This window comes from Podarcis pityusensis (genome assembly GCF_964106645.2).
Source record: "Podarcis pityusensis genome assembly, chromosome: 2".
In the NCBI taxonomy this organism is placed as follows: Eukaryota; Metazoa; Chordata; class Lepidosauria; order Squamata; family Lacertidae; genus Podarcis; species Podarcis pityusensis.
In genome coordinates, this window is record NC_138029.1 from 118,577,575 (window position 1) to 118,593,694 (window position 16,120).

General features: G+C 47.6%; 1 protein-coding gene across 3 annotated transcripts; it reads right to left on the bottom strand.

Moving 5' to 3' along the window:
• LOC308469651 (uncharacterized protein) lies at positions 1-11,507 on the bottom strand. Of its 3 annotated transcripts, none has more exons than XM_080992413.1 (4): positions 11,147-11,507; positions 7,049-8,063; positions 4,397-4,496; positions 1-2,867 (listed from the first exon to the last, which is right to left on the bottom strand). In XM_080992413.1, the coding sequence occupies exons 2-4, from the start codon at positions 7,904-7,906 to the stop codon at positions 2,122-2,124; spliced, it is 1,704 nt and encodes a 567-aa protein (XP_080848539.1). In that variant the 5' UTR covers positions 7,907-8,063; positions 11,147-11,507; the 3' UTR covers positions 1-2,121. The 3 variants fall into 3 exon arrangements, with proteins under 3 accessions (XP_080848539.1, XP_080848538.1, XP_080848540.1); XM_080992412.1 differs by having other exon boundaries at positions 11,141-11,507; XM_080992414.1 differs by lacking the exon at positions 11,147-11,507 and adding an exon at positions 10,197-10,706.
• Between the last annotated feature and the right edge of the window lie 4,613 nt (positions 11,508-16,120).

Sequence of the window (16,120 nt, forward strand, 5' to 3'; positions counted from 1 at the left end):
AATATCCTGTTAGAAGCCACCCAGAGTAGGTGGGGAGGCCCGGCCAAATCTGTGGGGTATAAGCAATAAACTATTATTATTATTATTATTATTATTATTATTAATCTCTTCGGACTCTTCCGACATTTGGCTTCAATGGATGAACCCGCTGGGCTCTAGTATTACGAGAAGGGAAAAAAGAAGTTCTCTCTGTATAGAAACTAACAGAAGCCTTCTGGTACGTTCTAATGTTCAAAAGTTCTCCGGTCTTTTAGAAGGCGGACACAGCACAGATGTTGTTTTGTGCACTGACTTGTGTTATTTCTGTCCAAGGCCGTTCACTCCCGGGATAAGCTGTATCAATTGACCACCGGGAGCATTTTCTCTCTCTCATTCTTTCACTCTACCCCTCTGTTCATTTTACATTTTTGCATTTGTGTGGTGTATTTTTATGCAGAAACTGGATTTTGCTCTACACAAGCCAAGATTGCCGTGCCAGGGATCTGGTACTGAACGGTAAAAAACCAGTAAACTTGTACTAATGGTTTTTCCGGCCTGCTGTGTCTTTTTGGAATCCCATGTTCCGCTACTCTGCTCCTTTACTGAACAAACAACAGCCGGGGGTATCCTGTGGCCTGGTATACTGTTTCCTGACATTCTCTCCAAACCATGCACACATTTTGTGTATAATCATTTCTCTCTCTATCGGCCCTCCGCTCCTTATTTCTGCACTAAAACCCGCAGCCATCTCCTAAATTTTGAATGTGCCCGGCATGTTTGAAGATGACGTGAAGATGACCAGGAGGTTCTCAGCAGGGAGGGAGCTGAGGGCTGGCAGTGGAACTTATTGCAAGGATGTGGGCTTTGTGTCCAAAAATGCCAATCCTGGACACCAAGCCTGGATCAGGTGCATGTGATAGAAGTATTGATTAAAAAACAAAACTTTGACTGCAAGCTATCCACCTAGAGCAGTGATGGCCAAACTTGGCCCTCCAGCTGTTTGGGGACTACAACTCCCATCATTCCACGCTAACAGGACCAGTGGTCAGGGATGATGGGAACTGTAGTCCCAAAATAGCTAGAGGGCCAAGTTTAGCCATCACTGACCTAGAGGTATGTTTCTTCACCCCACCAAACCTTCATGGTTCAATATTCAGCATGGCATCCTTAAAAGGCAGCGGCAATATGCCTGAACCCTTTACAAACATTTCCAAAATGAATTGCTTTCCTCTACTCACTCAAAAAAACAACAACCAACCACTCCCAACTTTATTTTGTGTGACAGATGTTTCTGAGCAGCTCTTCAGAGTCCCTGAGTTTGGATAGAATTGTAACACTGGAAATAATCAGTAGGGAAGAAAAACCCTGTAAATGGAAAAACAGGCAAGAAGGACTCAGGAGCAGGCCAGCCTCTTCTGCACTGGGATTTCCAACATCAGGAGGTTGTTCTCTTCAGTGTGCAAGTTTGCTTGGTACCACTTTCTGTCAAATATTTTGTACATGGCACCCGCAGCTTCAGATGCAGCTGGCGAGCTGAAAGCTATTATGTGAAATTCAGTGTTCAGACATTACATGTTTGGCCTCACTCACATTTTGGCTCTTCATCCCTCAAGCCCCACCCCCACCCCTGAAACAACAACAACAAACTCTCAAAAACTTCTTTTCCAGCATCCGATGGTTTCTTGGTTTTCCCCACCTAGTTATGTTGGCCTTTCTCTTCCCTTCCCTTCCCTCTTATCAAAGTACAATTAGTGACAGTTTCCCCGACTGATCAGAAACCATTCCATGACATCACAGCAGCTCTGACCTATCAGCCATTTCTAAGGTCACATTCACACCACCCATTTAAAACGCTCTTACACTGCTTCTTCCAAGGAATCCTGGGAACTGCGGCTTATTATGGGGTGCTGAGAGTGGTCAGGACACAGCTAACAACTCCCGGCACCGAGCTTCAACTCCCTGCACCCTTAACAAACTACAGTTCCCAGGATTCTTTGAGGGAATCCGCGGCTGTTCAAGCAGTGTAAGACCACTTTTAACTTGATGGTGTGGCCGTGTGTGAAATGGCCGAGAGATACAAAAAGCTACTTTATGCTCAGAAAGGAGAGCCAACACAGAGGTTTCGCCAAAAGTCCAGACGCGCTACAAATTCTCTCTCATGTGGACCTTCTTATGTTTTGTAAGAGCTGGCCTCTCCCTGAAGCTCCTCTCGCAGATCAAGCATTTGTAGGGTTTTTCTCCTGTGTGGATTCTGAGGTGCGCCATGAGCAACGCCGTGCGGGTGAAGCTTTTCCCGCAAACAGAGCAGGTGTACGGCTTCTCCCCAGTGTGGACCCGCCGGTGCACAATGAGGTTGGAGTGCTGGCTGAAGCCTTTCCCGCAGTCGGAGCAGGTGTACGGCTTCTCTCCGGTGTGGGACCTCACGTGGTCGGTGAGAGCGGAGCTCCGGTGGAAGCTCTTCCCGCACTCCAAGCACTTGTAAGGTTTCTCGCCCAGATGGATCTTCTCGTGCTGATGGAGCCCTGAGCTCCAAATGAAGCTTTTGTCGCAGTACGAGCATGAATACGCTTTCTCGCCCGTGTGGATCCTCTGGTGACCCAGCAGGCAAGAGCCCTGCGTGAAACTTTTCCCACAGTCCAGGCACTTGTACGGTTTCTCGCCGGTGTGGATTCTCAGGTGCCTGTTAAGGTGGGAAATCTGATGGAACCGTTTCCCGCACTCGGAGCATTTGTGAGGCTTCAGGCCAGGGGGCGCGTCTTCGGGCTCAGCCACGTCCGAACCGGCACCAAAGTCCCTCCCGCAGTCTCGCAACGGATCCTCTTGCCTCGGGATTTCCTGGGGCAAAACGGCCGAGGCTTCCCTCTCAGGCAAGTTATCTGCTGGAAGATCTGCATCAACAAAAAGAAAAGAAAACAGAGTCAAATGAAAACATGGGCAGGGTTCGAATTATGAGCAGCAGATTGAAAACAGTGATAAGTGGAATATGAGGAATGGCTGATGAAGATGATGGACTATGCCAAAATGGCAAAATTGACTGGGAAAAACAAAAACCAGGAAGAGAAAAATTTTAAGAAGGAATGGGGAAAAATTATAATGTACTTAAGAGAACGCTGTAAACAACTAAAAGCTTTGGCAGGGTTTGAGCAATGCTTGTAATGTACGAGAAACCATGGAAAAAATGATTGCTGCTTTTTAAAAAAAACAAATTAGAGCAAATAAGATAAGCAGTTGGGGGGAAAAGATTGATAATGGTAACGACGGAAGGGCAGAGGGATGTCAAAAGATTCAGGGAATCCTAAATGAAGAGGTGAATGATTTGTTAGAATTTAAATTTGATATGTAAAACTTAATAAAAGTATATTTACGGGACCGCCTCTCCTGGTATGCCCCATGGAGGACCTTAAGGTCCATGAATAACCATAGTTTAGAGGTCCCGGGCCCTAAGGAAGTCAGACTATCCTCCACCAGGGCCAGGGCCTTTTCAGTGATGGCTCCGACCTGGTGGAATGCTCTGTCCCATGAGACCAGAGCCCTACAGGATTTAACCTCCTTCTGCCTGACCTTTAATTTGAATTCAGCCTGATCTTTTATTTCCCTTCTCTTCCCTCCCCCTTTTATGAAGATTACCCGCTCTGAGACCCCACAGCTAATTCTCCTCTGGCCTCCTTGCTGGCTCAAGTAGGACTAACCCTGGTGACTATCTAATGTTTATTGGATGGATTTCCCCCAAACTGATTTTTGACCTTTGAATTTTATTGTTATTCATGCTTTTATATTGTATTTTATGCTGCTTCTATGTTGTATTACAATTAAGTGTTTTAAATTTGTTGTTAACAGCCCTGAGCCCTGAGCGAGGTATAAATAAAACAAAGAAATAAATGAAAGCAAGAAAAAAAGAAAACAGCAATAAGTGGAAGAGATGATAATTGTATTAGATTAAAGTATGTCATACAAAGCAGTAGGTATAAGACAGGAATAGAACCATCATGGGAGTAAAGGTGGGAAGTCAAAATTTTAGAAAAATTGTACACTGAAATAGAAGTAAATATGGAAATCAATAAAAAATTACGTCTTAAAAAAATAGAAGAAAATAGAAGAAAAATAGAAGAAAAGAAAAAGTTGTGTTTTAGCCAGATAGAGCAACAGGGGCAGGCCACACACCCTGTTTCAGGCCAACGCTGTTGTGGCGATAAGAGTTTGTGCTGGCTCAGGTGAGCAGTGGTAGCTGCTGCCCTCTCCCTCTTCTTCCTTTTTGCCGTCATAGCAGCCGCAGGAACAGCAGCAGCTAGTGCTTCTCGCCCCCTGCCTCCTGGCCTGGCTCTGAGAAAGGGTCAAGGCGTGTGGGTCTTCCTTCAGAGCAAGGCATTCTGGGAAAGGTGGCAGCAGCGAGAGCCACTCAGGCGCCACAAACGCTTACCCTGCAAAGAAGCATCTCTGCCGCTCCCCTGCTCGTCCGTTTTGAAGGTGCCTCTCGCTTTCGAAGAATACAGGTCCACCTCCGCCAGAAGCCCAGACACCTGGAACAACACAAAGGGCATAACCAGGGCAGAATATGGCAGTACCTCATTTTACGCTCAAATGACTTGTGTGAATCCAACAGTACACGGCTGAAGGCTGAAACTGTGCAACTCAAGGGGACTGGGTGCGAAGAGAGATTTTAAGCTTGGTTCTCAGGTAAGGCCTGCTTGGCACATTGGCTCTGGGATTGCTGGGGATGCTCTCGCACGATCTTGCAGGAAGTCGAGTTGTCCTGCGAGAACTTGCAAGAGCATCTCCAGCACTCCCAGAGCTAGTATGTTGAGAGGGCCTTGCCTGGCATCAAGGCTGGACCTGGTGCAAAAAGAGCTTTTCAGCTCTCAGTCTTGCTTGCTGGGCAACACCCGTCCTGTTAGGAGTGCGGTGGCTTTGAGAGCGTTGAGGGTGCTCTCTGTCTCCTTCACTACACCAGTTGCATCTAGAAATATTTTCTATATTTTCATGTATACACATAGCTCTTGGAACTGAACGCCTGAGAAAGATAAGGTATCGCCATAATCACAAATGGATAACAGCAATGAATTATACATGGGGTCAACTGTAGTACTGTGTCCAGTTCTGGGCACCACAGTTCAAGAAGGACACTGACAAACTGGAACGTGTCCAGAGGAGGGCAACCAAAATGGTCAAAGGCCTGGAAACGATGCCTTATGAGGAACGGCTAAGGGAGCTGGGCATGTTTAGCCTGGAGAAGAGGAGGTTAAGGGGTGATATGATAGCCATGTTCAAATATATAAAAGGATGTCACATAGAGGAGGGAGAAAGGTTGTTTTCTGCTGCTCCAGAGAAGCGGACACGGAGCAATGGATCCAAACTACAAGAAAGAAGATTCCACCTAAACATTAGGAAGAACTTCCTGACAGTAAGAGCTGTTCGACAGTGGAATTTGCTGCCAAGGAGTGTGGTGGAGTCTCCTTCTTTGGAGGTCTTTAAGCAGAGGCTTGACAACCATATGTCAGGAGTGCTCTGATTGTGTTTCCTGCTTGGCAGGGGGTTGGACTCGATGGCCCTTGTGGTCTCTTCCAACTCTGATTCTATGACTCTAACCTTCAGCTGGTCTGAAATAGGCCAGGAAGATTCGTAACTGGGCTTGGCAAATACAATCCCCCCTTGGTATGCTAGTTTCAGCTGTTCGTGGACCAGGACAGCTTGGCCTCAGGAATCCTCTCCCTCCCTCTCTCTCTATTGGTTTATAAACAATACATCCAATCTGCTTACAACACCAAAACACAAAACTATTACAAACAGCCCACCACCAATACCAAACAAGACAAACAAGACAAAATATCTTGAAAAGAAAACGATAAAAGTAAATTTCTTCTCTGCCTGATGACTTCCGACCTCCTCTGCCTGGTTCTTTTAGTTCCTTGTTAACTGCATCTGTTTTTCAATAAGCTTAAACAATATTACATGTTGTTTATATTCCTTTTAACCTGAGTTATTACAAGAGTTAATCAAAGCATATTAAAGATTTGATGTGGGGACAATGTTCTTTTAGATATAGTCTGTAGATGTTCCAGTCTTTTTTAAACTTTTGGGTCGATCGGTCCCTGACCTTTTTTGTCATTTTCACGAATTCTATGTACTCAAACAGTTTAACCTGCCACTCCTCTTTAGTTGGCAAATAAAACCCCTCCCCTTAGTTTGCTAGTTTCAGCTGTTTGTGGACTAGGATAGCTTGACCTCAGGAATCCACACTCTCTCAATATCCACATGGCTGGATTGGTTAAAACTGTGGCACATGTGCCCACACGAGGTAATACCTCGGGTTAAAGTAGTTTTGGGTTTAGCGTTTTCGGGTTGTGCACCGTGACGACCCGGAAGTAATGGAACGCGTTACTTCCAGGTTTTGCCACTCGCGCCTGCGCAGATGCTCAAAATGACATCACGCGCATGCGCAGCAAATCGTGACCCACGCACGCGCAGACGCGGGTTGTGTTTGCTTCAGGATGCGAACAGGGCTCCAGAATGGATCACGTTCGCATCCAGAGGTACCACTGTACTAGCCACCAACCTGGAGTCACAACACTTCCCAGAGCTACAGAACTCCTTGCCACAAGGGCTGTTTAGGTTTAGAGCACACTTGAAGCACACTTCCTCCTCAAAGGATCATGGGAACTGTTGCTTGAAGCTCTGTGAGTGGCAAATAATTCCCAGCACAAACTACAGTTCCCATGATTCTTTGTGGAGGGGGCGGGCAGATGTGCTGTGAATGTGCGTACACGGCAAAGGAAGATCCTTTGGCAAGGTATTTAGCAACTGGCAAAGAGGGGTTAGCAGGAGAAAATGATCCGATTCCTTCGCCACTGATTATACCCAACTCTGCCTCCATCCACCACCATTTATTTCTGAGATCTATCCCAGAAATCTCTAGGCCTGGGAGGCCTGGGAGTAGAAGATTTGAAAAATCCTAGTCTAGGTAACAGACAATTTAGGTTTGGAGCAGAAGGGAAGTCCAGGCAGGGAAAATGAGAAGAAGAGGGGAAGTCGGGGGGATGGAGAGGCAAAGCAGAGGGGAAAGGCTGACCCATACCACTTTCTCCATATGTTGCAAAGGCAACAGCGCCCCCAAACCCTTCTCTCCTTGTCTGAGAGACTGGGGGACTTCACCGCCTGCCCCCAGGGGCTCCTCTTCCTGCCTCAGCATGAAGTCCTCTGCCAGGGCCACCGCCTGGACGCAGGTCTCCGGGTCACGATCCTTGACCCAGCTCCGCATCTCCGGCGGCAGGACGGCCAGGAACTGCTCCAGGATCAGCAGCTCCAGGATCTGCTCCTTGGTGCGCCTCTCGGGCTTCAGCCACTGGTAGCACAGGAACCAGAGGCGGCTGCAGACCTCGCGGGGGCCCTCAGCCTCCCGGTAGCCAAAGTGCCGGAACCGCCGGCGGCACTTCTCCGTGTCGGCGGCCTCTTCATCCGGGGACGCCTTCTCCTTGACTTTCCCGCAGGCTGCCTCACCGTCGGCTAGCGGCCCGCCAGTCAGCACTTGAACGTCTCTGCCAGGGCCAGGCCACGGCTGGGCCACCCGCTCTCCTCCGAGTCGGTCGCCAGGTTGACCTGACCCCTGGAAAGAAGAGGGCGAAGCTTCGGCATGGCCCCAGGGGGAGGGCGCGCCCCCCCAGATTGTGTGAAAGGGCCGCGGCTCCCTTGGGAAGTGCTGCCACCGAGGCTCCCACTGCTGTGCCAAACCTTCGTCGGCTTCCTCTTTGATGTGCAGGGACGTCATTCTTTGGGGAAGTTCGGTTGGGATCCTGGGAGACGTTTCACTTTTCCCCTCCAATTCTTCCTCCGGTTTGGGGCTCAGGAGTCCACACTGCAACATTTCCTCCCCTGGCTGTAGCCCGGCTTGGAACCGGGGAACCAGATCTCCCAGAATCCCTTGCTCGGCTGCCATTTTTCTAGGGCCAAGGCTTTACTCCAATTCGCCTCTCTCACACACACAAACAAGAAGCTTTGGGGGGAGTTTCTTCTTTCTAAGTTTACTTGTCCCAGGTTAGCCCCAGCAGCTTCTTGTCCCCGGTTAGCCCCAGCAGCAGAATCCACAAGGGTCTCTGAAAAACATAATTGAGGGGTTCATTTATTTCTGAGCCGGTAACAACAGAGGTTGGTTCAACAGGTGTCTTTTTAAGGAATAAAAACATACACAGGAATGACGGAGAGCACATAAAACTAGAACCTTGGGGGGTAATTTTATTTTGATTCTAGACATCCCAGTTCCTGATTCTTCCAGACCATGCCTCACTTTCAAGCCTATTTCTTCAGGGTCTTAAGGGACCGAAATTTGGTCCCCCACCCCAAGAAACGAAAGCTGAAATACTAAGTTCTGCCACTGACAGCAAGTTCTGGGCTCATGCAGAATACCATATGGAAAGTCAATACAGTAAACATTTACATTCCCCCCCTCATTACTTTTTAAAAAAATGAATTTCTTTTATGTTTGCTAAATTCCCAAATATTTAATATTTCAGGCACAGAACGAGCAAGGAATCAGGAGTTTGATTACTTTTCAAGAAAAGCTAGATATTATAATGCTCTGTTTCTGAACTGTACCATTAGTACCCTGGGCATGACTTAAATACATTTGTTAAATATCATAATATCAAAAAAATTCAGACTGTCTTTTAGGGCATAAATTATTTTATTTTATATTTTATATTATGTTAATGTTTATATTATTTAGCCTTTTAACATTGTTTTAAGGGCTGGACAGCTCAGTTTGGTTAGAGCCTGGTGCTGATCAAGCCAAAGTTGCAGGTTTGGTCCCCATATGGGCAGCTGCATATTCCTGCATTGCAAGAGGGTTGGGCTTAGATAAACCCCCCTCCAGCTCTACAACCAAGCAGAGGGCCTACTCAGTGGTGGCGCCCACCCTGTGGAACACCCTCCAATCAGATGTCAAGGAAATAAACAACTACCTGACTTTTAGAAGTTTTTTATGTTTGATGTTTTGTCATGTTTTTAATCTGTTGGGAGCCGCCCAGAGTGGCTGGGGAAACCCAGCTGAAGGGGCGGGGTATTTTTATTTTATTTATTATTATTATTATTATTTTATTTATTATTATTATTATTATTATTATTATTATTATTATTTTCTATGATTCCTCGTGAATTTATCATGCCATGTGTTTCTGTTTTTAAACATGCCACTTGGAGAGCTTGGTAAGAAGCAACTAATAAATCATAGAATCACCACAGAATCATAGAGATAGAAGGGACCTCTTGGATCATCTAGTCGAACTCTCTGCAAGGCAGGAATATGCATCTGTCCCATACAGGGATTGAACCTGCAACCTTGGCATTATCAGCATCACACTCTAAGCAGCTGAGCTATCTGGGCCCTCCTGGAAATAATAATAATAATAATAATAATAATAATAATAATGTCACAAGCAAAGCACTAGAGTATATCAAACAGTACAAGGATACGGGAGACACAAACAAAAAAATAAGATCTAAAAGAACTATGGTATATTACATAGTGAGATAGAACATAGGAACGAACAGAGTCAGTACTACAGGTCTACCTAGATCAGTGCTGACTACACTGACTTGCAGCTGCTCTCCAGGGTTTCAAAATGGGAACCTAGAATTGCCACCAGGGATTGACTGAGCCAGGGATTTTCTGTCCCAGGGCATGAATTGTAGCAGAGTAAAAAAGCAGCACAGATTCCAAAACGACACATGGTTTCAAAAAACGACTCAGATGCAGCCAACTTCATTAGCAAAATTTACCATGGCAAATTCACATAACAAGATCCAGATCCCTGGATAGCAAAAAAAAAAAAACACTTTAAAATCCAGTTGCAGTAAGACTTAACAGTAAAAACGGAAACCTTAAACTTAACGTACGCATGTACAATGCACTCAATGAGAGAAACAAACTGAAGAGAAGAGATAGATGGAACGAAGGGAAGCGAGAAACCAGTCATTCCCAGCCTGTAAATTAATAATAGACAGTTAAAAACATCTTGGCCTTGAGAAACGTGTTAAGGTTCACAGCCAAAATAGCACCTGCGTGCTTCTTAGCAGAATGGAAATTTGCAAACCAGCTAGAAACTTCCAGCTTGTGCCACATGCAGAGAACATACCAGAAACTTCTGCTTGAATTGATAGACGAGAAATGGTTTCTATACTTTATATAAATGGCTTCTATTTGAATCAATAAACTATCAATGTTTCCGTACCTCAGAAGCGCTATACCTGACATCTTCTGTATGCATAGCCAATACTCTGCCACTGAGCTAGGGTCCCCTTCAAGAGAAAGCAAGATTCTAGTCCTCATGGGCAGCTGTTTAAACAGGACTCCTTGTGGGGAGTCAGACCAGGGTAGTCCACAGTGACAGGCTCTCTTCAAAAGGCATCAAGAAACATATGTGTGTTCCAGATCCAATTTAGCACCCCCAAAATGTTTGCCTTCATTTCCCTTTTAAAGGCGCAGGAGCCCTCTCCCACGTCACCTGCCCACCTTTGGCACAGATTTAACACCCGTCCGGAAACATAAAACTTAAATCCCAACAGAACGCACGAATATCACAATCCTATCCCGGTTTTCTCAGGAGTAAACCCCGCCATTTCCAACAGAGCTTGCTCCCAGGTGTGTATAGGATTCTTGCAGTCTAGGATTCTCATCCCCAAAGGCCACGTGTCATTTGCTGCTATGAATAAAATTAATTCTAAGTCAACATATCAGGTGGCCGGCCACAAAGCATGAAAACACAGCCAGCTCAATGGGAACGGCATAAAATGATATATATTGTAGACTGAGTCCTAAAGAATAGAGAATCCTGGCGATATATATATATAAAACAAAAGGGGTGTGTGGAAACAATAGCAATCAAACGGAGGAGATTTTAATCCCACCTTCCCCCGCAGCAGTTATGGTGTGGCATAAAAGCACAGGAAAATATTTTAAAGTAACTAGGTAAATTCCCATGAGGTTGCAGTGAGAGCCTTGAGAGATCCCAATTCCTTTTGTAACGCTTGGACTGCAAACAGCAGAGCAATTTAATTATTATAATTATTATTATTTTAAAAGGTGGCATAATCCTACGAATGGGCCAATGCAAATTTCACCCTTGGGATTTATTTGTTGCAACTGAAAGGTCCTATTCCAGCCTTTCAAACTCACCCCCACCTCAGGTCTGCAGCACGGAAAACACAACAATAGCTCCACAGCACAAGCTTAGCTGGGAGCTGGAGGAGGAAGGGACTTTGCAGTATTTACAGTCCGCCCCCCTCCTCCTTTTCAAATTTCTTGGCTTCTCTGGGAATCCGTGCTCTGTGGTTTTAACCCTTTTAAAGGGCCACCCTTGGAAGCAAAAAGGAGAGAAATGGTGATGAGCCGCAGCGGCTGATGTCCATCGGAAATGATAGGGCGGAGGGCAGGGAGCCCGACAGTAGGTGGCGCCAGAGAGCCGATGATCAGCAGAGCCGACCAATTCTAGTTGAGCCACCCATCTTCTTCCCTGCCCAGCTCTGCAAAGGGAATGCTGGGGAAGAGGAGGAGGTTGATTGGCAGGGACACCCCCGGGAATGGCTTTAAAGCAGGGGTCAGTAACATTTTTCAGCCATAGGCCAGTCCACCGTCCCTCAGACCATGTGGGGGTCTGGACTATATTTTGAAAAAAATAATGAACAGATTTCTATGCCCCACAAATAACCCAGAGACGCCTTTTAAATAAAAGGACACATTCTAGTCATGTAAAAACACGTTGATTCCCAGACTGTCTGCGGGCCAGATTGAGAAGGCAATTGGGCCGCATCCAGCCCACGGTCCTTAGGTTGCCTACCCCTGCTTTAAAGGAAGGAGATCGCTGGCCAGGGGCTGGCTGAGGGCAGGCTGAGGTTGATGCTGGGTTGCCCTAATGGGCCAGCCTCCATTGTGGGGGCATCTGAGCAGAACTGCAGATTCACTGTGTCAGCGTCAGTGAGGAGTTCGTAGAATCATTGAAGAGTAGGGTTGGAAGGGGATCCAAGGGTCATCTAGTCCAACCCCCTGCAGCTCAGGAATCTCAACTAAAGCATCCATGGGTCAATCCTCAGCGCATCACGAGGTGGGGGCTGGGAATGCCCCCCAACTCTCACCCTGGAGAGGAGCTGCCAGTCAGTGCATGTAGACAATGCTGAAGACACAGAGCTGGGAAGCACAGTGGCAGGAGTTCCTAAAGGCAGTGGAGTGCCCTCACTTTGAGTTGGCCACCTTGCCACATCTAGATCCTGTGCTGACGTGAGATACAAAGTTGTTTCTGGCCCCGAGGGAAGATGTGGCAGAGACTGGACAGTCCCTTTGAGGGGAGGTGGAAAGGAAGCCGACGGAAGGCGTCCACCAGGCACAAGGTGATGATGAGAAGGTCAAGGAAGAAACCCCCGGAGAGGATCTTTCCAGTAGAGAGACGTGGCGGCGATGCTTCTGGCAGCTCCGCTACCAGGAGGCCCAGGGGCCCCGAGCAGGCGGCTCTGGGAGCTTTGCCACCGATGGCGGACCAAGGAGCAAATCATGGAGCTTCTGATCCTGGAGCAGTTCTTTATGGTCCTTCCCCAGGAGATGAGGAGCTGGGTCAGGGAAGGCAGGCCTGAGACCTGTGCCCAGGCGGTGGCCCTGACAGAGGATTTCTTGCAGAAGCGGCCCGAGAGACTGGAAGGGCGAGAGAGAGATGTAAGTCAGTAATCACAAGAAGAGGAGAGAGGTGTAAATCAATTATCCCAAAGACTCCCGGCATCAGGGATGTGTTTGAGGTTGTTGTTAAGTTGTGGGTGAACATATCAGACGACACAGTGATTCTTCAAACAGCTCTTGTTTATTCACAGGCCAGAACAGAACAGAACTGAAGGGTTCAGCCAGCCTGCTTATATAGAGCTCCAGTACAACGTAACTGTAACAACTTTCTGAAACTATCCAATCACTGAACATCACTTTCAATCCCTTATTTGCATATGTGGACCTGAGTGAAAACTATCTACAGTATCCCCCTACTGGCCCAGGGTGAGAACTTCAGTACATAACAGTTGTGATTTAGGATAAGGGAAGGGGCCATAGCTGAGTCGCAGAGCATCTGAGTTGGTTGCAGAAGGCCCCATCTCTAGGTAGGACTCAAGGTTGGGTAAAGACTCCCTGTCAGAAATCCTGTTCAACTGCTGCAAGTCAGTGTGGACAATACTGAGCTGCTTAATAATAATAATAATAATAATAATAATAATAAATTATTTACATGCCACCCAACTGACTGGGTTGCCCCAGCCACTCTGGGCAGCTTCCAGCAAATTAAAACATCAAATACAGTAAATTCAGCAACTAGGTTGCTCATTGGTTCAAGAAGGTTTGAGCATATTTCACCGATCCTGGTCCGACTGCAGTGGCTACCGATTAGTTTCTGAGCCCAATTCAAAGTGCTGGTTTTGACCTATATAAAGCCTTAAACGTCTCAGGATCGCAGTACCTCAAGGACCACCTCTTTCCATATGAACCTACCCAGACTCTGAGATCTGAGGCCCTCCTTCGTGTGCCTCCTTCTTGAGAGGTCCGGAGGGTGGCAACACGAGAACGGGGCCTTCTCTGCAGTGGGTCCCTGTCTGTGGAATTCTCTCCTCCCAGGGAAGTTCGCCTGGCACCTTCATTATACACCTTTAGGCGCCAGGCAAAAACGTTCCTTTTTTACCAGGCCTTTGGTTGACCTGATCAACATCCTATATACCCTTTTAAAATGTGGATTTTCGGGGGGTGGGGTGTTATTGGTGTTGTGTATTGAGTCAAGGGATTTTATATCTGTATTATTATTGTCTGTATTTGCATTAGGGTAAAGTAACTGCCTTTTGGTTCCAGAGGGCACAGCTACTATTGGTCCATTTAAGCTGCTGTATTTGGATCCTCTGTCTTATTGGTTCCCTCCAAAAGGCAGGACTGTGATTGCCTGATATTGTTCCCTCCAAAATGTATCCTTTCTTGCTAGTTCCCTGTCCCTATAAATGTAGCTTTCCTCTCCCCAGTCTTTAGTCTTGTTGCTTTAATAAAGAAGTGTTACTAGAGAACTGTCTCCAGCATGTTATATCAAGACAGCTGAAATCACAAACCCCACGTCACAACAACTGGCGACGAAGGTGGGATCCGGAATGCTGAGGAGCGGTTAAACGCAGCCCTGCCTCAGAGTCCGGATTGCAGCTAAGAACAAGACTCACTGGCCAGCTGAGAAGACGACCCTGCCACAGGACAATGGAGAGTCCAAGGGTATTGGAGCCCTTCCAGCCATCAGAGCCCCACACGTGGGAAGACTACGTCGAACGCTTCGAGTTCTTCGCAGAGGCTCAAGGGATCACCGATGCCAGCAAAAGAAGGGCCACATTCCTGAGCTACTGTGGGCCTGAGACCTTCAAGCTGGCCAAGGCATTGCTTGCTCCAGCGAAGCTAAGTGAGACATCTCTCAAAGATATTCTTGCCGGCCTGACAAGCCACTTGGCGCCTACTGAGACCAAGATGGCCCGCGGATGGAGTTTCATAAGAGGCAGCAGTGTGCTGGGGAGTCTGTATCTGCATTTCTAGCTGAACTGCGGAAGCTCGCTCAGCACTGCGACTTCCAAAATCTGGAAGAGACTCTCCTGGATCGGTTTGTCGGTGGTCTGAGCAGCAAGAAAGCCAGAAGACGCATCGTGGCTAAAGAAGAGGTTACCCTTGCTTCAGCCTTGAAGGAGGCCACCGCCACGGAGAATTATGAAAGAGAGGAGCTTGATGCCAGTCGCAAGGCCCCTAAGCCACAGATAGAAGTTGCGCATGCCATGGACGAGCTAGAGGCTACTCCGAGCCAGAGCCCAGTCCGTGGGGTCGAGTCAGTGCGTCAGGCCTGCACAGTGCACAAAGATCACCGAGGCAGGTGCCCAGGTTGTGGCGGAAACCATGAGCGGAAGAGTTGTCGTTTCCGGGATGCTATGTGCCGGACGTGCGGGAAGACAGGTCACATCGGCAGGGTCTGTAGATCGGCGGCGTTGGGAGCGACAGGAGCACCTAGACTGGAGCATCGCAGACCGCCCACAGCAACCCATTTTCTAAAGGACTGCCACTACGTAACGGAGATCAACGGGAGGGTCGTGCAGTTCCCAGCGCAAGGCAAGGCACACATCAAGGTGAAGATTGAGGGTCAGCAGTGCAACATGGAGGTGGACTCCGGATCTGGATTCACTATCGTGTCGGACCAGACCGCGAGGACATTCTTCCCCAGGGGTAAGTTGCCCCCTCTGGAACCCTTCCCGGCAACCTTGCAGTCATACTCAGCGGGCCGCATCCATGTTATGGGAATGTGTGCCGTGAGAGTACAGTTCCGGGACAAACAGGCTGTACTCAAACTGGTGATTGCAAAGGGCAGTCGCCCCAGTCTCCTGGGCACTGACTGGTTCCCCGCCCTGGGACTGAGTATACCAGGGCTTAATTCAATCCAAACCTGCCCTGAGATGAGCGAGGCATTATGCAAAGAATTTGCTGGTCTCTTTAATGGAAAACTGGGTTGTTATAAAGGGCCCCCAGTTGACTTCGAGTTGGACCCTGGGGTGGCCCCAATCCGACTCAAACCAAGGCGAGTGCCATTTGCACTGCAACCCAAGATCGAAGCAGAGCTGGAGAAATTGGTCAAGCAGGGAGTTCTCTCACCCGTGGACTCTGCTAAGTGGGAGACTCCAATCGTCACGCCCCTTAAAGCAAATGGGGAAGTCAGGATCTGTGCAGATTACAAATGTACTATCAATAAGGCACTCAGGGGAAACTCATACCCCATTCCAGTCGTATCACATCTGTTGGCTAAACTGGCTGGGGGCAAGGTGTTCGCCAAAATTGACCTGGCACAAGCTTACCAACAGCTGCCAGTAACCCCACAATCAGCGGAAGCACAGACTATTGTCACACATAAAGGGGCGTTCAGAGTTAACAGATTACAATTTGGAGTTTGTGTGGCCCCAGGGATTTTTCAAGGGCTCATGGAACGCCTGTTAAGAGGTCTGCCGGGGGTCTTGCCATTTTTTGATGACGTTTTGATTGCTGGAAAAGACCCACAGGAACTGGTTGCGCGTGTTCGTGCAGTGTTGCTCAAGTTCAAGGAGGTGGGGTTGCAACTGAAAAAGGAAAAATGCA